This window comes from Notothenia coriiceps, unplaced genomic scaffold, assembly GCF_000735185.1.
Source record: "Notothenia coriiceps isolate Sejong01 unplaced genomic scaffold, NC01 NC01_scaffold00004107, whole genome shotgun sequence".
Lineage (NCBI taxonomy): Eukaryota > Metazoa > Chordata > Actinopteri > Perciformes > Nototheniidae > Notothenia > Notothenia coriiceps.
The window spans coordinates 33,413-54,447 of record NW_011336808.1 but is presented as its reverse complement, the minus strand read 5'-3'; the positions used below and the strand labels follow the sequence as shown (position 1 = coordinate 54,447).

Genomic DNA, 21,035 nt, shown 5'->3' with positions numbered 1-21,035 from the left:
TGGTGTTGGCATTACCCGTTGTTTCCCTCTGGAGTGGGTAGATAACATCAGCCGGCACTAATAACGCACACACAAACACACGCAGTACTGAACAATGATTTCGATGATAAAAACACAATTAGCGTGGTTTAGATCTTGAATGGTAATTCCTCAAAAGCAATACAAGGTCCTCTCTTGATTAGATTTATACAATTAAGTAAAAATGATCAAATACACATGAAGAGGATTTAAATGTAACACTGGCTTAAAAAGGAAAACAGAGAAACCTTTTATTGGATGCATTATGCTTGACAGGAAAAACAAGATTTATCCCAAATCAAGCACAGAAGGTGACATATCTATGACAACAAGCTACTTGAATTAAGATTATAACATGAATAAATGCATGCTTTAATAACCTCTGAGGTTATGATTAAAACAATAAGAGGAGAACACACTGCTTTTGCGTTTTTACAAAACAGGGTTGAGGAAATGTGTTATATTTCATTAAGTCAGGGTCAGAAACATCAATACCCAGTTTAACATATTGCTGATCTGTCAAAATCCACACCCATGATGAGGACACACACACTGACACACATGATTGCGCACAAAGTACAGAACACACTGACCTGTAAAGGTGTATTTTCCTTACAAAGGTCTGTTATATATACTATAGGATTTGAACCCACTAATAACTCTGAATACTGTACAACAATTAAACCATAACAATAAGAAGAAAAACCATCAAATAGAACAATGAAGGAAAGGGTATAATGTTAGCAGTTTGCAGAAGGCAACGATAAAAACAGTATCGCAACATCAACCACAAGGACACCATTAAAACTAACCATGCGGCAAAGGCATAAGGGAGAGGTAGTAGAGAGGCCAGTGCAGTTGTTCTGATAAAAAATAGCTGCATGAGTGCTAGCAAATGCCTATGATTATGCCTAACTCGGCCCTTGAAGGCAGAGCCAAGCTGTCCGACATCATACACATACTTCCTTTCTACTCTGATCTGCATTGATCTGTATTGATCTGGTTTAATTCTCAAAATTAAAGCCTCTCTGGAAAAGATTAACTATGCATGTAGTCTTATTTATTTTTGTATCACTCAGAGGTCAGTGTTTGGACAGAAAACATCACATTTATTAGGCCTGATTGTTTTTGTGGCCATTTACTATGACAAAGTTCACAAATGTAATTGTAATCCGATCAATGCTGGCTGTTGTCTGCGACCTACAAACCCCATTTAATTACATCCAACAAGAGCAGACTGACACTGTACCAAAGAGGCCATTACACAATAAACACCCAACTGCCACTTTTCCTTCAGTCTGACCAAACACGAGATACGGGACCAGCCATACCACTTCAGCATGTTCACATGGTGCAAAAATGTGCAGATTTAGAACAAAACTCAAGCTTACACATTATTCGTTGTCATGAAAACAAGAAGTGGTCAAAAAGAGCTCTATGAAGTCACCAAAACCCATGTGCCATATTTGATCCTGCATTTTTACAGACATATAAGTCAGTATAAGATTATAACAATGAAACCTATCGAGCCAAAGGCCTGAGGCTGGGTCAATTATATTACTGAGACTGTCTGAGTGACAATGACCCTGACCTTTGAGATAATGAAGATGAATGAATGTGGGCGGGGCTAGCATGGAGCCAGGCTATGTGGCTGGTTAATATCTCTCCAGGGAGGCTTTTGTAGCACATTGTGGACTGGAAACATGCTAAGCCTTACTATAAAAAGAACTGCCATTCAGGTCAGTGGATAGCATAACAACACAGAATAAAAGAGATGTTCAACCTTAGCCCCCATATGGTTTCCTTCTCTATAACTGCAGGGAGGTTATGCTGCTACATGGTCTGATGCTTTGCGGTTAAGAGCTGAAAGGCAGTCCTAGGAAGTACAGTCTTTGTCCACTGCACAAGACAACACACAAAAACACACTGGCAACACACTCCACACAAAATCCCTCCTAATTAACCGACTCATTCAGCTGAGCCCTTTTCAGAAACCAAAGAACTCAGAAAGAGGCTGAAATAACTGTGTGATAGTGAATATGCTGAGCATGCTAAAATTAGACTCCCTGACTAACGTAAACTAGCATCTGCATTCAGCCTACACAGTAAGGCAGCCCTGGATGGATTGGTCACAGTATGACACAGCAAATCAGACTCAAGATGAGAGGCATTGCTTTTAAGTGTTTTTAGGTTCTTCAATCCTGTTTAAATGCATGAAAATAGAGCACGTTGCTTTGTTTAAGCAGAAGTAAAGATGTGAACCTAATGAGGTAATTTCATACTGAGGGTACTAAATGTTTAAATATATCACATTTTTGGTTTGTCTAAGGCAGGAGACAAGTCACCCTTGATACCTCACAGCTGGATTTAACTATACTTGACACTGTCGCCTGCAAACATGGAGGTGGATACAATCCTCACCAGGCCAACTGTGATCTCACTCTGTCGGCGTGTGTATGTTTCCCCTCCCACACTGAGGGTTAGGGGGGCTGGAAGCTCTAAATAAATTGTGCAAAGATGTTATTGCAGTTAAAAGGAAAAGAGTGATCCAAAAATGACATCTAAAAGCACTGCAAATAAATTACTAGTATTAAGGATTTAGTCTTCAGAAGTTATTTTTTGTTGGATTTTAAATTAATTAGATGATTAGTTTTACAGCTATTTGTATCCTTCATTAATTGTTGAGGTTATTTTTAATTTAAACATTAAATGATGCTTCTCAAATGCTATAATTTGTTGATAGTATGTACTTTATATTATTACTTATTTAATATATTTGACTGTCCCCTCACTGTGTACACTTTCTTAAATTATTTAGATGTTAAGAAAAAACCAGATAATAATTGTGTCACTATACATCCTTTTTTTGAGTATGATGAACTATTTTTGTCTTCTGGTGGTTTCAAAAGTCTAGTCCATTTTTCATAATAACACAAATCATTAAAGACCACACTATAGAGGAGCATACTTATTCGCACAGCGGGGAAATGGTGACCTGTTTGACACATTCATCCTGCTTGGTCGGTTCTGAATGTTGCCCCTATTATGTTAATAATCACCACAGCATTGCATGTTAGAAAACAGAGAACCTCAAAGCAAATTAACTAATTAATAGACAGAGCTTTTATGCTAAAAACAATTATAAAAGTTCAAACTCTGGCTGAAGCTTGATTAAAGGACAAAGAACAGCATTTCTGTGTTCACTCATCCAAAGGGTCAGACAGATACAATGTTTCACAACCTCAAACATTAGAGCAAAACAAAAAATGCGGATGATGTCAGACTCTGCTCTGACCACAAATCCCAAAATACAAACACCCACAATTGGGGAAAAATTAGGGAGAGAGATTTACCATGTCGCCAGACACTTAAAAGCCCCACAACAGAGAAACACAATGATGTTTGCTCATGACAAAATGAAGACAATTAATGTGTTCAACTCTTCGTTAAAAGGGGTGAAATACTGACAATGCGTTCAATTCGTCTTTAAAAACAAGTAAATGTCCTGCAGCAGGATGGATAAACAACATATCAGATCCATGCTTAAAGATTGTATCTGTGACAGACTTACTGTTGCAAACACAAGAGTCACATGGTATAGCAATTGACAGCACTCAACCCCCTGTATACTTACTGTAAGTCTAAGGATTGCTGTTCCTTTTAATACTACGTAATATTACCATTATGGAGGAATATCACACTAACTATCATATCAATAGAAATACTAAATAATCTCCATCTTTACAAATTGCTTCCCAGCACTTCACTCTTAGATTATCATTCTGTGATCCATGGAAAATATGTAGAGACCAACCAACCAGGCTTCACAATAAATGAGCCAGTGTTTCAGAGCTTTCACAGCTATTTTTTAAAAACTTTTCTGTAAATAAAGTAGCCACTCTATGAAAGAACTTCAACAGCCTACAGCAAAGACTAAATAACAAAGTCTGTTATCAAAGGGAATATAAAATGTGGAGAATACTTGCTCAGGAAGAGCTTTTATCACCGCCAACAAAAGATACCAGTGAAGGCTCCCATGAGAGGACATTACAGGTGATCCTCAGGGAGCACAGAACTGGGTCGCTTCCATTTTCTCACTGGCCCTAATGACAGACCTCGGGGTTAATGAAAAGCAGGGAATGGTGGCGGGAAAGAAAATTGTAGGCTTTGGTCTGTTCTCAGATATAAGCACGGGTTCTTAAACATTTTCCACCTTGGAGGAATAACAATACATTTAGTCTCACTGAGGAGACCAGAATTAGCAAGACACATTAGTGTTGCTAACAAACATAAAAGGCTGCAATGAACTTGCAATGTAATACAATTAGTAAGGCTTCCTTTCATTTGCTCGAAACACTTTGTTTCACTTTATAATGGTCAAACTGTCTGTTGTTTTACTATAAGCAGAGTCATCTTAGCACAAGATGAAACTTTGAGGAATGTGACAGGGAAAAATAGAGACAGGTCAGCACATTTACAGTTTTTAAAAAAGCCCTACTGCAGACAATTTTGTAAATGCCCGATTTAATTTTACAAATTGTGTGATGTGATGTTGAAAAATGTGTGGTGAAGACATTCAAGGTCAAAATCCAAACAAACCGAGGAAAAGAAGTGAAGATAAGTATAGTGCGTGCAAAAGATAAACTCAATGGGGTTAGAAGGTGAAGCTTAACTTCTTGAGGACAAAGAAAGAAACATTTAGAGAGCTACTATGAGACTGTGACACAATATTTCCCCAGTTAGTTAGCTACAAGCTGTTTCTTTGTAAATAAATTACTTATTATCGGAACATGTTTTAGCTTTGAAGTTGAAAATGGCTAAGTCCATCATTGTTTGTGACACAAGACATCTTTGTTTAAAATATTATGTAGTGTTATAATGTGATGCACAGTCAAGTTCTCTATCACCAATGGTACAAGTAAACAATTGTTATAGGGAATGTGTTATGCAGACAAAATGTGTAAACTCTGACATCCTCGAGTCAAATATTGGCTCTACCTTTTTCAAGCCAAGCGCAAACTAGATTAAAATCTGTGCAACTCTAGATCATTAAGATCATTGTGTTGGTGTGTAGCAGGTTTGTGCTGGGTTAGTGCCCCTCCCACATACAAAGCAAACAATGAGAGGCAATAAAGCAAATCACCATTAGTGACAGTCTCTGGCTAGGACAAACACACACCCATACATTTTCTTTTATTCACACCAGGAGATCATGAGGAAGTTTGACACCACTCCAACCCAACAATGTAGTGGTTTTTAAATTAGAGCCAAGGATCTGTGAATGATCTGCACTGCTACATGACGAATGGCAGGACATCAGAGAGCACTACATCTATGGGTCTGAAAAAAAGTCAAGCTGCTTGCCTAATGAAATTTAGATTTATTATTAGAAATCCTATATGCCTGTAAACACTTTAATTGTGGTACGATGTTAAAATCGTTTTTCCCAAAATGTTTGCCGTGTCACTGATGAGTTTGTAGCACAACTCAACTGCCCTGTACAGAACGTCTCCTTGCCCATTTCCCTCTCTACTTCCTCGGGGTGTGTTTGATGGACTGATGTTATTATCTCTACCACCTTCATCCCTCCGTCTTCAAAGGCGGAAGATGACTGTATCTCTCAGGCTTTAATGTGCTTAAGAGACGCCTCGGGCACTGTACTGCTCCACTCCCCGTCTGAGCGAAGCTCCGCGGGAAAAAAGGGACAGCCTTGTGTGTACAGAGATGAAATAACCATATTCCATATTCCTCCCAACATTGTTGGTGTTTACACTGAAGATAGATGCCCTGAATTGTCTGAAATAAATCTAACTCTGTACTGTATGTGGATGCAGTAAGCTGACAAGGGAAGTTCAATAAATGTCAATGAACACATCAAATCTGGACTGTAAATCACAATGTGCTCATTTGGATTGATTTATACTGGGAAATACCATATAACACTGGAAAAGGCATGTGAATGTGTTACTGTGTGAATGTGATCAGGGCTTCCCCGAAATAAAGAGAACTGCTTATAATAAACTTCCCCCTGAATAAATAAAGTTTAAAAAAGGCATTTTCAAGTTCATGCCATGTTTGATGTCTCTCTGAAACATTTCCTGTAATATCGGTCTTTTTCAGTCTTTTTTTTCTTCCGCAGAACAACAAACAGTGGTTTATTTGTTCAGTCCGCTCAAGCAGAGCGTTATTACAAACTCACCGAGTCATTCTCATGCCCTGCGTCTGGATGAAATACCAGAACCACTCCACTGGAATTCCTCGATTCCCCGTACTGACTCCCACTGCTTTGCATTGTTTTGTGTGCATGTGTGTGCGTCTGTGTGTGTGTCTACTGTATGCGCACACCACTATAGCCTCTGTTTCCAGCTCCCACATGATGACATTGTTGTCATAGCCACGTCAAGAGAGCGAGCCGCAGACGAGCAAACCGAGCACTTGACTGGATTCAATTATAAGTAATATGCAGTTGTTGTGCAGATCACAAAAGAACAAATAACACATGTTAATTGTAAAAACATTGTTTTAAAGTAACAACCAACAAAACACATCCATTCCTGTGCAACACTTTAGGATTAGCTTACAACGAAGAAGACTACAAATCAATATGGTCAACTCTCAAAGTTGGTAAAGGGTAACTTAACTTGTTCTTTTAATTGTGGCCCTTTTTGCCATGTTTGAAAGATCCCAAAAGTTAGTCTCAATAGAGTAGCTAATCTAGGGGGCATCTTTCTCATGATTTTAAATTGTATTTAGGGAGAAGTCGTATGTAAAATTCCAGTTTGCAGTATTATATAAACGCTTTAGGAGGCTCATGATACTTCCACTTGTAGGATGTTATCCCGGAGTCTCATTTTACATACACATAGTCATATTGACGTTAATAAAATGTAAAGAAAATAAGGCAATATTCCTCTTAGTCAAGATTGTGTAACACTATACTGGAGTACATTTAATTGTGTTGAATATTATAAGTGGATAATATTATACAAGAAACAATTGAACTTCAAATGAGTGTTTCTCTCCATGTTCATGATGGTGTAACATTGTAACACTGATGGCTTTAGATTCTTACATATACTGACAAGTGTGGTTTTCTTCTTTTCATAGAAACCCACTTTCTCCTGCTGCTTCCCACTTTAGCCTGCTCACAGACTATTTAGCAGAGTACAAGAGAGGTGAAGGTTGAGCTCATCTTCTAAGTTATCTTGCACGGGGTGTGTGGACACAAGTGTGGCTGATAACACACAATATCAAATCCTAAAGCAGACATGTTGGCTGTGCAGGTCTATTCACAAAGCTATTCAAAGTTTCTTCACCATCATTTCTATTTCTACTCCACACAGAGCTGTATAACTAAAAGCTTCTCAGTCCACTGAGAGCTGTATAACTAAATGGCTTCTGCGATTTCCACCCACAGCCACACATATTTAACGTTGTGTGCATTGACTCACAGCAACTGAAAGCTTTGTGATTCAACCATCAAACTTCATGGACTTTGCTCGAATACTGATTTACCGAAGAAACTCTTCTGTCTTAACTATCAGCCCTTCATCCGGTTCAAGCCCCGAAAGAGTCAATATGCATTTTTAATGATCTACCAGGTTCTTAATTATTTATCATTCAGTGAATTTGCTGCCCGCTGGCCAGTGGTTTATGGTCTGAGCTTCTATTTCCACCTGACCAATAGATGACACTGACGCTGATGGGGAAACAGAGGTGTGACTGATAAATGAATTACCTCAATGTATACCTTAGATGTTGATTTAGAGCAATTTTTCATTGATGTTGAAAACTATTTAAAGGGAGGTGCCCATGGACAGACATGAGGCAGATACTATGTGAAGTAAAACAGACAGGTAAGTGTGCATTTTAAAATCCAAATTGCTTGATTTCTTGTATAGTAAACAGGTTTTTAGATTCAGTGTGACTTACACTACAAAGGGATATCCTTATCTCTGATATCTGTTCAGAAATATTTTCTTCTTTTTTTTTAAACACAACTCTTTAGAAATGTTGAGAGAATCAGTACAGTACGTCCTGAGAAGTTTTCTTTCCCATCAAAGAACTCCATTGAGAGTTGTCTGTGCATCCTTAGTTCCTTTTAAACAGGGATGACTGGCAATAGCTAGTACAGCATTGTTTTAATGGTGGCAATTTGATTAAAAACTAAATAAATATAGGCCAAACAAACAGGGGCACAACTTAGTTTACATTTGAGTCTAAATTAATCAAACTGTTATAGATAATTAGTCATTCAGATCGTATGGCAACACTTTCTTGTACAATTTGCACAATACATTGGCCCACATACAGAAAACGCCACAGAGGAAATCACACAACCCAAATACTAGGAGGCATGTTGGCAATCACTCACAAAACCTTCTTATAAATGAAAAAATATGAAACAGGAAAAAAAGCTCCCTGATGCTGGTTCCACTTAAAGAGAATGTGAAGAAAAGACAACAATGCTTTTTGAAAATCTTCTATAACAACATAAAAACAATGCCCAGTCCTCAGACTAAATGGAAAAAGAGCTTATAGAGTGTTTATTATTTTTCTCACTATCTCTCTAACTTAAATTGTATGAAATTAAACTCAAAATCAAAGTATAGCTGAAAGACATTACAGTGAAGTGATGCTTAATGTGACTGAAATAACGATCTCCTTTCAAGTGCTCAATAAAAAAGAGAGATGAAAAGAGGAAGGTTTTGATGTTCTTAAATGCAACCTGTACATTCCAAGAGCAGGAACATGGGGATAAATAGACAGACACAGATTTCCCCTTAATGAAGAAGAAGCTTGAAAGCAGCCGCAGTTGACTCACCAAGACTCTGTTCTCCGTCTTGTCTCCTTTGATCTCCAGTTTGACTCTCCTCCTCAGTGACAGCTTCACCTTCCTCCCCACTGCATCCCTCACACTCTCTACACAGGGAAGACGAGAGAGCAGATAACATAATGAGAGACTCACATTTGGAAATACTTGCATACCTGACCTGTGCATTGAATTAGAAGTAAAATAAAACAACTGGCAAGAGGTTTATCTAAACACTCATTTTATTTGCCTTTGATAGCTCCTAAAAAGTATGTTTACAACCCTAACTAACTGGTTTATTGATCAGAACTGGGTCAGACACCTCTCCATACTTCTCACTCCTCCGCCACACAGGGGCTGGTTTAGTCTGTGAACATGTGTCTGAGACTGAGAGGGATTCTGTGTGTGTGCGTCTGTGCTGGCTTCCTCGCCTACAGGCTTCCACAAACCATCATCTGATCAAAGTGAAACTAATAATAAGGCAAAGCGCAAATCTGCCAACCTTTCTAAACACTCTACATGGAAAATGTCCTGCTGAAGCATTTCCTAAAATACAGTCTTACTGCAGACACCTAATGAAATGAAATGCTTTAATTAGACCGGATAGTTTTCAATCCCAGGCAGAAAAAAAAAAACTCCAGACTCTCATATATCATTTTTTAAAATGAATTCCATGTTCTGCTCATTTATTAAAACTGTGAAAGGAGTGGGCATTTACTAGCCGGCTGTCTGGTGGTTTGCATAAGACAGATAAGGCATGTAAATGTGGTCACACTGGCAGGAATTTCAGTAGGGACTCGTGTGGAAGGTGGGGAAATGGGAGACCTATGACCTTGTAAAACACTCAAACAAACAATTTACAAGTCCATAAAATCAGTCTCTCATTTATTGACCCACAGCTAACCCAAAATTGTTAATTGATGTGATGAGATCACAAATCAGATTTGTGGTGTTCATCTCTTGAGAGTTGCAATTGGAAAACATTTTGGAGATGTTCAGGATATAAACTACAGAGGAGGATAAAAAACAGAAGAAACAATTGTTCATAATGTAACAACATTTCTATTGTTAGTGATTTATTATTCATGCGAATAAATCATAAACTTATTTTAGGATCTTTTATTTAATGCCATCTAAAAACTGCTTAATTGTGAGCAGATTCAATAACATACACCTCACCAAATTGTCCATGAGCTGTGCTTTGCTATTCTTCATCCCCTTCTTAAATTCAACTTCCTTTTCCTCAAAGGTCTGTCCCACAAACAGATGACACAGTAACCTTGTTTTGACACAGCATGACAGCCCTAGCTGCTAGAACTTCAACTGAACAGCCTGCTGAACACTGGTATGTTACCTGAAGGCATCGCTTTGCCTGATCACTCAAGGGTACCAGACATCATTCAAAAATATTTGCCAAGTTTGTTTCTCCCTTTGTCTTCTGCTTTCATAAGTGTTTGAATAAATGTGAGTAAAATATTGTCTCGGCATACAAACACAGTTTCTGAAGGTTAGATCCTCTAAATGTTCTGTAACTCAGTCTATGGTGTTTCTTTCTGCAGCATTACTCTGAACTGCGTTGCAGATACTGGATGCCAACAGTGATTTTGAATGCTGCTGAATCACCGGCACCAGCATATGTTTCAAACAATGGCTGGTTACATACTCATCCAGACAACACCACATGGTATGTGATACATGACCATGACATACTGAATTCCTAAGTGGGCTGTTAAGTGCACAGTGTTAGGAAAATTGGTGAAGCTAGAATCAGGAAAAGTCTTGAACTTTCTCACTCTATGTTGAGTGGATGTCGGAAATCTGTGTTTCTAGTCCTGGATAAAGTGAGAAAAAACAAAGAATGTTTCCTATCTATACAGGAATTCAGTATGTCAGCAGACTAACCATATTATATAAAACTGAAGCATTGTTATTTATGGGAAAGGTGAATAAAATGATGAATCAGACATATGGAATGTTTCTATCGATAATGTTTACTGGATAAAATGATATTAAGCTACATAACCGTCAAACATTGATGTTAAATCCTAAGCAAAGGGACACAATGTTGTCCTCTAGCTTCTGTAAGATAACTATTGTAGGTGCTGAAAAAACAGACTGGATGACAAAAAAACATGATAGTTGGGTGAGAGTACAGGGATACAAAACATATAAATAATCAAATGCATGTATCACCAACGGAATACATGACATAGCATTTTCCACCAAGCCTTATCTACATTCTGCACTATTTATTTCTCTTTAAGAAATATATGGAGCCAGATGAACATTGTATGCTTGTGAGAGAGAGAAAAAGCTTGTGCTTGTCCAACATTGCACTGAGGTGTCAAAAACGGAGCTACTTGCCAAACAAAGAGACCCTGAGCTTGAGCCAAACAGTCAGCAGGATTCTAAAAGGTCCACAATCAGAACAAATAAAGCATAAGAAACCTGGCAGACTTTAGCCAAGAGGACAGACCACTAAGGCTAAAGTATGTGAGAGTGGACCAAGGTTACTGTGGAAATAAACGTGCAACTTATGTGGTAAGACCAGCTGGCCACTCACATATAAACTATTTAGCTTTTCTTCCAAATATAGGCTCCACACTGCATCAACAGTACATCCACCTCGATCAACAACAGCTCAGCTACATGTTTACACAGCTTCAAGCTATACTGTAGCCAAACATAATGGATTAATAGTGTATAAAGTCAGATTTTGACTCTTTATGAAATGCTTTTTTAATCACAACGTATATTTTGGCAAGATACTTAACGTTAAAATATAGCGTTGCTATTGTGTCTCAGCCACAGTAAGTCTGGCTGTTCTGTATGAATGGGATATATTATATTGCATCAGTTCAGTAAGGACAGTACAGGAGTACACATGCACACTGTGAGTCAGGAATATGAGAAAGGCAGTATCAGAGATTGTTGCAGCCTGGACACATGGCTACTACAAATGATCAATTCTTACCCAGAAGCTCTTTGGGGACCTCCGACACTTCCTCGCTCATTTTGATGAAGATAATAATCCCAAAACAACGAAGAGCGTTCAGTCAACACATGGAGAATACTCCAATTCTGAGGAAACAAGGAGCGAGAGACAGAAGTGTCAGGTGCTGCCGCCGCCGGTGCAGTTCTCCCGGTTACATGCTCCTCTCGTCTCGCGGTGTCCGGACAATGTAATCGCGTTTATCCCGGCGCATGTCCTCTCGGTTTAAACAGGGTTCACGGGTTGTATGTTGGAGAAAGAGTCAGTCCGCTAAGGTCCCTTTAAAATCATGTTGAAACGAGGCACATTGTGCGCTTCGGACAGATGAAAAGAGCAGCGTCCGCGCACATCCTCTGTGGCCGTGGCCCTAACGTAAAGCGGTCGGTAATACAACAGCCGAGCAGTCAATAGTGGGAACCGGGGCCCCTCCCCACGAGGTGATGCGACAGCCAGGGAGCCGATGCGATGCCGGGGCGGTGTGGCGTGGCACGAAGGGGCGGTGGTGGTGGTGTCAGCCAGATATTAATGAGACGGCTGCAATGGTGGTGCCCAAACTGCGAACCAGGGACCTCTAGCGGTCCTTGGCGTTGTCTCGTGGCGACCTAATCCCATGCTGCAGCACAGGAGGTGGCTGTACATAACCAGTACTATTCCCAGTGGATTATATAGCCATAGTATGGGCTATTCATACAGGTTTAAAGCTAATTTATAATAATGTCACTTTGAAATCAGACTAGGAGTAAAATGCACTCCAAATCCATGTAGCGATATTATGGGTAATTTAAAGTGTTTTTGCAGGGATCTCTTTTCATTAACATTAACTCCTATTATTGTCATTATTATTTCAACAAAAAAATCAGATTTATAATACTGTACTTGTTTGGGCATTGCAGTGTCTATTTTGATCCTGAAACACGGAAAGTTAACATGCGTATATAATAGAATGGAAATATATCGCGCTTCATCATGTCTCATATTGTTTCAGACATTTCATTGTATATGCAAACGTTTTAGTCGACAATGACCAGAGTTAAAGAGAGAGGAGGTTGACACCTTGTGGTCATTCAGTTCAAATACAGCCAGGCTCAGATTAGGCGACAACATACCGTAAACTTTATTTAGCTGTTACACAACAGTTTGATATCACATAATTTTTAGAGAACGTATCATACATGTCTAATATAACACTAATTTAAGATAAAGTTACATTTCGTATCAAAAATAAGTTATTATGTAACTCTTGAATTTCACATGTTTCCATATTTTACACATCTCTCAATTTTGAACATTTATTCACCTTTTCCTCCTTATAAATCTGAAGTTAACAGTCTGACCTACGTTTAAACATAAAAAAACCCAGATAAACATCACTAGTTCAGTGCAGTAATCTTAATGAAAAAAAACTTGTTTTCAAATTAGGCAAAAGGCCAAATACAATTAAGAGGTATTTGTGCTACGTGTGCTGTATACACCATATACTGTCAGTCTACATCTCAACATCTATAAATGGTGAAGTACAGTTTGGGCTCTGCTGTTTAATCTTATCGACTACCATCTCTAGGTTTTCTTTCATGTGGCAGAGCTTTGAAGCCTTCAGCATCAGTGGCAATGTTTTCAGCTGCTCCTCTGGAGCCTGAGCCAGCCACGTTAGGATTTGAACCATGAGAGGTCCTCTCTCTTTGGTTCGAGTCGTGCCGCTGAGATGCACCCCCTCTTCTGATTTATGAATGTAGCTGTTGGAGGGAGATGATGGTTTCGAATTATAGGGAATAGTGGAAAGGAAGTGAAACAAGGAAAATGTACAGAGGAGCAGTGTGTGGGTTGACTAGGCTCACCTGGCAATAAATAACTTCATTTTTGCCACGCGCATCCTCTGCCTGCTGAAGAATTCTGAGACGAATGTCCTGAGTGTCTCACCTGAGAAAGAATGTCTGAGTTTAAAATCCAATTTCTTTATCGTTTGCATACACAAAAAGACAAATAATCTTGAAGAATTTAAATTATTTTAAATAATATTATATTTCACTGCTGTGCTGAGTACATACCTCCATTTGAAAGATATTCGCAGGACCCACACAATGTGTCGTGGTTATTTGAGCCGGGAAGGAGTGAAATCTGTCCGCTTGCGCATTCCTGGTGTTTTACGCACGACTCCAGCGCAGAAGATGATTTGGAGAAGTAGCCATCGGAACACTTTTCACAAACAGTGTCTATTTGTGACGTACCTACAGATAACAAGAATGCATTTTGGCTCAAAACAATGTTGAGATTTACGATGAAATCATGTTTGGGTGGGTGTATGTTAACTTTCAGCATAAAAACATATTGAAAGCCAATCGTTACAAAGTAAAATAAGAAATGATCGTTTCTCTGTTACATACCCTGAGTTTTAACACCGTTTCCGCGCCCGCACTCTGAGTGTGTCCAACAGAACTCATTGGTCATGTAGAAGCCCTGTTTGCACCGACAGACCCTGTTGGTGGTCGCAGTGCACTCCGTCTCCACCTCCTGGTTCTCCATGCAGTAGTTGTTGCAGTAAAGACATCGGGGCAGGTAGTTCCATAACTCGGTATAGTGGCGGCTTCTGCACGGTGCGCACACGGTGGGCGTGGTGGGGGTGCAGTACGCAGTCATGTGCGTGCCGGGTGGGCACTTGTCACAGATGAGGGTTTCTCTGGTGGATGGGTCTCGGTGGTTAAAAGTGGGGGGAACGGATTCCACCACCGCGACACCTTGGAGGACCCCAGAGAGCAGGAAGAGCGCAGGTAAAAGGAGCTGAGGAGAGGATTGTGATTATGGTTAGTTACTGTATGCAGGCTTTCTCTAATACTGTTTTTTATTAATAATTCAACAACAGTGTCTTTAATACAGTTTATTTCAATTAGCCTCTTTATTATGTACAACTAGTGCCATTAATCTTTACCTTTTCCTTGAAGACAGTACACATTACACCAGAGACATTCAAATAATGGTATAATGTGACACGATTTTTTGTTTTTACATATTTCTTACAGCTTCATCAAACTCATCAGTAATAGTCTTGATATATATTTGCAATTGTGTTTAGTTGTACTCACTTAATTAACTTATTTCACTTTGAATTCCTTAATTGGAAAGGAATCAGTGTATGTAATTTAAATTGTATTGGAATGTACCCAGATCTTTCTAACTTTATTTCATTATTGCACTGCAGCAGACAACATTTGACAGCAGCAGCATTTGTCAAACAATTATTTATTTCATAAAATAAGTTGAGTACATAGGATTTAATTCTCCTATTTCTCGTAAGGAATCCTGTTCATAACCCTTAAGAGTACTGACTTGTTAGGTCACTAACTGTTAAAAAACACTTTAGATAAATATACATTAGGACTTGTGCTAAAAGCTCCTGATCAGAGTGATAACGTTTTGTCCATTTTTCCATTTTTCCAAATTTCAAAAGAGACTTTTCCAAATAAAAAGCCACACACATTTATCAATTCACTCCAATAGGATATTAAATTACTTTCTGATTATCCAGTATTTTGTTGGTTCACCTGAGAATTTGTATAAAACCTTAAAAAATATTGGTCACAATCTCGACTGCTACATCTAATAATCATACTTTTTTCTATATTACTTTCATCCCACATACACCAAAGTATAATCCTTAATCTCTGTCTTTGCTAGATTTGATCATTTTACACTACAGAATACTCACCATGTTGATGATGTGCAGGTCGCTGCTTCTGTAGAAGAGGATCAGTGCCATTTATACAGTCCTCCTATAGGACATTTATGTGGGCGTGTGTTTTGCAGACAATGAGTTATAACTTTTGGAAAGGTCAAACTACTTCCGTCATGTAAATTGAATTATGGACACGGCAGTGGCTTTAGGAAGTATTCATTTAGGGTTTTTGGTAATTGGCCAACATGTAACTTTTTCTTTGAATCCATTACAGGCTGTTCCTGGTTCCGTTGTATGTGACAAAAGACTGATATCACTCTTCATAACCAGGAATTAGAAATTACTGGAAATCCTCACTCAGATGTCTCGCTGGCCTTAGTCTCTATAGTCAGTCAATATAATTACAGGATATCTAAATTACAATCAAACAATAATAAGTTACATATTGGGATACCAGCAATACAAATTAAAAAGTAAACCTGTTATGATATACAGTACCACATGTATAATCTACAGTCATTTCCAAAGTCTTTTATAAATGGAATGGTGTATCTTAAAATTTCATTTTTTTTGTGCAGTAATTGAGCTATATATCTATATTTATATAGATATGATATTTATATAGATATGATATATTGTAAAGGTGATATTGTTTTAACATATAGCTCATACGTGAAAACAATGTCTTAAAATAATATATCTAAAAACTTGAAAAGCAACTTGAGGGGAGAGCAACCCGAAAAGACGTCATTCTAAAATGTCCTTGTGACGTCATCAGGTAATATTTGAGTTAAACCTAAAATGTGTTTTTTGATGATCCAAGCTGGTTGTTGAATGTGTTATAATGTGGCAATAACCTTTATCCTTCTCTCTTTGTAAAATGTCCCCTTTGAATGAGTCACTACACACGTGTTGAGTAAGCAATGTGCAGTGCAATTTAGTAAATCAAAGTAGATTACTTTTAAATAGTGTGATGAGTCAAAAGTGTGTCCGTGACTCAGTTCTCACCCTATTTCCACAGAATATGAGAACACGCTACAACAATGACATGTTTGTAATGAATATTACACTGCAAGCAGGTTATTGGCCAAATTGAGTAGAAGAAAAAGCACGTTACACTTCCATCAAATTGCCCCATACTGACACTCTATTCAGAAAATATGTTTCTTTGGAATGTGTGAGGTTTCCAGCACTTCCATCAGTATCCTGCTATCATATTGGCTTTAAAATTTGATCTTTCTTTATCCATAGAGACGTACGTGTGTGTGTGTGTGTGTGTGTGTGTGTGTGTGTGTGTGTGTGTGTGTGTGTGTGTGTGTGTGTGTGTGTGTGTGTGTGTGTGTGTGTGTGTGTATCTAAGAAAAATAGACCTACCACTGATGAAATAATTTGGCACGCTAAAGCTTCCATATGTACATTTCTATAATTATGTTTAAATAAATATATAGAAACTTTGTGGGCAGGCCAGCTTTGGTTGTATTGTCAATCTGCTCTTTATGGTCCAAATGAAGGTCCTGCATCTGTCCAGGCAGAAAGCCAATCTTAAATTGCAATGATTTGTCGGGCACTCAGTGATCAAGGCCACTCCCAGGACCAATTCAGTTACTAATTTATGAAGAAAAAAGCCTTTCTACAAAGTGATTTTATTCAAATCATTTGACATTAGTGTTCACAAGTTACACAAGCTTAAAATGGACAGGCATATATACAATAAAGGTCATAATAATATAAAAGTGATAAAAACAATATATATAAAAAAAAATCACTTCAAGAACTTGCAGCATTCGGAATCCAGTATTTCTGATAAGTAATAAAATAAGCCTTTACATATTCAGAAAGTAAAATCATTATTATTATTTTAAATATAAAACAATTGCACTCCTTTGTACATTCATATAGCTGACAGTTAAAAAAAAATCAGATGAGCTCTACTTGCCAGCAGTCCAGAACAAGCCAACAAACAAAGGACTGTAAAAAATGCACGTATTTCATTATGAAACCAAATCCTTCCTCTCAATCTGCGAGAAAGCAACAATAATAAAAACACAACACCTGCCAGCCTATCTTCCATAAAATATTGTGCTATTTACAACATAAATAGTTTTTCATTTTTCACAGACTCCGGTCAAAAGTTTCCAGGACATTTATTTATTTATTTCGGCCTGCCTGAAGTACACAAATGTGTTTATTTTTTCTATTTGGATTATTAAATTCATAACTGTGGACAGATACTCTAGACTGAGGGTGAAACTAAAGAAATCCATTGGTACCTCATATAATGAAAGCAACCTTATTCTGGCAGAGGGTTTGTCTATGAAATCATGCAGGCAAAGAAGAATGTAGCTCCCGTCTTGCCCTTGTGTTACAGTTTGGCACTATGTGCATAGCTTGATAATATCTTAAAGCCCTGATTGTACCATGTTACCCATGTCTGTTACTCTTTCACATACAGGTACCCCTCTGCTCACTAAGTGCTTGTCCTTTTGTGTGTGTTCTGTATCTGACAATGCTTGAGTGTTTGTGTATGCTATAGATGGCATATATTCCTGTGTGTACCTCCCAGATGATTATTCATTTAATGGTTTATGAGCCTTAAAACAGGACTCATCGTGAAGCATACTAACAAACATCTTCTCATACATCTTGTGCGTGGAGGTGGTTCCTATGATGCGGCTAAACTTCTTCAGGCCTTTCAGCAGATGGCGTGGGGCCCCGTTGTTGCGCAGCACCCTCAGACTGTGAGACAGACCTTTGGCAAGATCCAGGTCATAGTTTGCCATCTTCCAGAGGTGAAGCAGCTGCAGGATGTACTGCTGGGGCAGACAAGTGGAGACCACGGCCCGGACATCCTCCAGCTTAACTTTGACCCCTGGCAGGCTGTCGGTGACCTTCAGGAGGTCCTCTAGGGTTAGGTTTTTTAGGCTGTTGCAGCGGGAGACTTTCTTCTCACAGAGGTTGACACCTGAAGTGACATGTCAAAAACATTACAACACTAATCCAGGACTTAAAGGTCCCCTATTATACTGTTTTTCATCAATATATTATAGGTCTCAGATATAAACAAAACATGTCTCTGAAATGTTTGGCTTGGAATACCAAACAGATCACCCATCGTAGCATCCCATAAACCCCTCTGTTTCAGGCCTTTGTCAAAGTGCTGATTCTGTGTCTGTTACTTTGGATGAAAATAAGGAGCCACACCCCACGCCCCTCTGAAAGATATTTGGTTAAAATAAACACAATAGGCGCTTTCACACCGAAGTACTTTTCCCCCCAGAACAAGGCCGATAAGGGTGGGGGGGGAGATTTGGTTTCACACCAAAAAGGATCTGGAGCTAGTCCCTAATTCGCGCAAACCTTTCACCCCCAGATAGTCCCTGCTAGAGAGGTAGTACTTTCCTGAGGAGGAAATGGTTCGTGGGTGTGTCGGCCACACTAACAATTTCTGATTGACTGGGCGAATTGCAAACCACGCCCCGTACAACTCCGAAAAGTTTTGGGAACCCAAAGCAGAAGAAGTGACGTCAGCGGCTTCATTTGTGATCTACTAGGACAGTTCGAGGGACTAAAGAGTTCGGGGGGAACACGTACCGGCTAAGTGCTTGCTGTGTAAGCGGCTATGGAGATTAAAGGAGCCCTTTTAATCTTTCTGGGGTTGTTCCCTATTCTGTAGTCTGTTATATAGGTTTGAGTGCATGTCAAGGGTCTGCAAAGGGATACACATACTAATACAAACCTGAAAATGAGCAATATCAACAATATCAACAATATCAACAATATCTTTTAACAGAATAATATATATAATATTATCACCGCTTTTGTTTTGAAATCACTTGCGTGAGTTTCGCCCCGCTCCAAGGACCATTAGACCATTTAGTAAGGTCCATCCATCCATCCATCTTCTCCCGCTTATCCGTGGTCGGGTCGCGGAGGTAGCAGTTCCAGCAGAGAGCCCCTAACGTTCCTTTCCCTGGCCACATCAACCAGCTCTGACTGGGGGGTCCCAAGGCGCTCCCAGGCCAGAGAAGAGATATAATCCCTCCATCTGGTCCTAGGTCTACCCCTCGGTCTCTTCCCAGCTGGACGTGCCTGGAACACCTAGGTGGCATCCTTACTAGGTGCCCGAACCACCTCAACTGGCTTCTTTCGACGCGAAGGAGGAGCGGTTCAACTCCGAGTCCCTCCCGGATGACTGAACTTCTTACCTTATCCCTAAGGGAGACACCAGCCACCCTGCGGAGAAAACCCATCTCGGCCGCTTGTACCCGCGATCTCGTTCTTTCGGTCATGACCGTGCAAAGGGATACAAAATATAAACCAGAAAATGTAAATATGTCCTCTTTAACTGTTGATTTAATTTATTTTTGTGATGTCCTGTGAAATAATTATGCAATAGGACACATTTATTCCCCTTAATTAATCTTTTTTGATCTCTACTAAACAAGACAAGGACAAAAAGGCCTTTCAGTGGGATTTGCATGGAGACAAATGAAAACACAGATTACAGAAACTACATTTGCTCTCTTATGTATGTGACACTAGTGAATAAGGACAACCAATTGCTTGCTTTTGCGTCGCCACGTGTGAATCTTGCCTCAATCCGCCTCTTTGCAATGACTGTTTATGTTATTGTGACGCACACAAACATCGCCTTGGGTCCACAGACACACTGTAACCCTTGTTTTAGGGTTAGGGTTGGTATTGTTGTTATTTATTGGTTTCCTTTTTACTTTCTTGAGTCATTTCGGCTTACAGATATTTAGTTATGAATTCCAAATCTGTATGCAATACAAAAATGACATCATCTTGTCGATGGAGTCGATGTTTCGCAACAAAAACAGTCTCTTTGTTCATTTCAAACCATTTTATTCTCCAAAATCAGCCTCATTTTTCACAAATGTAATGCTTTAGATCAGGGGTGTCCAAACTTTTTTCACCGAGGGCCACATACAGAAACATATATGAAGGGCTGGGCCACTCACTAGAGGTGAGGTATATTGACTCATAAGTTAATTTATATGTTAGCTAAATCAATCAAATGTAGGTAGATGATGCTTAATACTTGAATATGCTTTAAGAAAAACAACAGCCTATCCCAGCTCTCCAGAGGGTTTCATTTAATTTGTTAGCAGCTCATTCCTTAAAACAGGAGCCCCAGGTTGATTATCATAAGAGGAAATGGGAAGGGTTTATTTCAAGCGTGTTATGAAAATAAGTTATTGGGCTTTTTTCTTATCAACTTAGATTTGATAGAAAATGTTTTCAACTTTTATTGACTGAATTNATAGATAGATGGATAGATGGATAGATGGATGGATGGATAGATAGATAGATAGATGGATAGATGGATTGATAGATGGATGGATTGATAGATGGATAGATAGATAGATGGATAGATAGATGGATAGATGGATAGATGGATGGATGGATAGATAGATAATAGATAGATAGATGGATAGATGGATTAATAGATAAGTAGATAGATAGATAGATAGATGGATAGATGGATAGATAGATGGATAGATTGATGGATAGATAGATAGATA

General features: G+C 38.8%; 3 protein-coding genes across 3 annotated transcripts in view; all 3 read right to left on the bottom strand.

Annotated features, from left to right (window-relative positions):
* The window catches only part of LOC104942112 (leucine-rich repeat-containing protein 16A), a 55,939-nt gene extending 43,659 nt beyond the window's left edge, over positions 1–12,280 (bottom strand). Inside the window, exons 1-2 of the mRNA XM_010767311.1 lie at positions 11,805–12,280; positions 8,843–8,940 (exon numbers count right to left, since the gene is read on the bottom strand). Coding sequence (XP_010765613.1) covers positions 8,843–8,940; positions 11,805–11,844 — 138 coding nt within the window. The 5' untranslated portion in view covers positions 11,845–12,280. The remainder of the gene's footprint in view (positions 1–8,842; positions 8,941–11,804) is intronic.
* Positions 12,281–12,907: 627 nt separating this feature from the next.
* Positions 12,908–15,566, bottom strand: tnfrsf11b (tumor necrosis factor receptor superfamily, member 11b). Its single transcript, XM_010767308.1, has 5 exons — positions 15,523–15,566; positions 14,204–14,597; positions 13,868–14,047; positions 13,658–13,739; positions 12,908–13,555 (listed from the first exon to the last, which is right to left on the bottom strand). Exons 1-5 carry the CDS (start codon positions 15,523–15,525, stop codon positions 13,309–13,311), a joined length of 906 nt encoding a protein of 301 aa, XP_010765610.1. The 5' UTR covers positions 15,526–15,566; the 3' UTR covers positions 12,908–13,308.
* A 2,490-nt stretch (positions 15,567–18,056) lies between these two features.
* The window catches only part of LOC104942111 (tumor necrosis factor receptor superfamily member 11B-like), an 18,231-nt gene continuing 15,252 nt past the window's right edge, over positions 18,057–21,035 (bottom strand). The window contains exon 5 of the mRNA XM_010767310.1: positions 18,057–18,457. Coding sequence (XP_010765612.1) covers positions 18,057–18,457 — 401 coding nt within the window. The remainder of the gene's footprint in view (positions 18,458–21,035) is intronic.

Excerpts from the sequence above, each read along its gene's own strand:
- tnfrsf11b (XM_010767308.1), bottom strand. Across the intron at positions 14,048-14,203 it reads AAACGGTGTTAAAACTCAGG|GTACGTCACAAATAGACACT; the intron begins GTATGTAACAGA and ends TGTTATCTGTAG. Across the intron at positions 13,740-13,867 it reads CGAATATCTTTCAAATGGAG|GTGAGACACTCAGGACATTC; the intron begins GTATGTACTCAG and ends ATTCTTTCTCAG.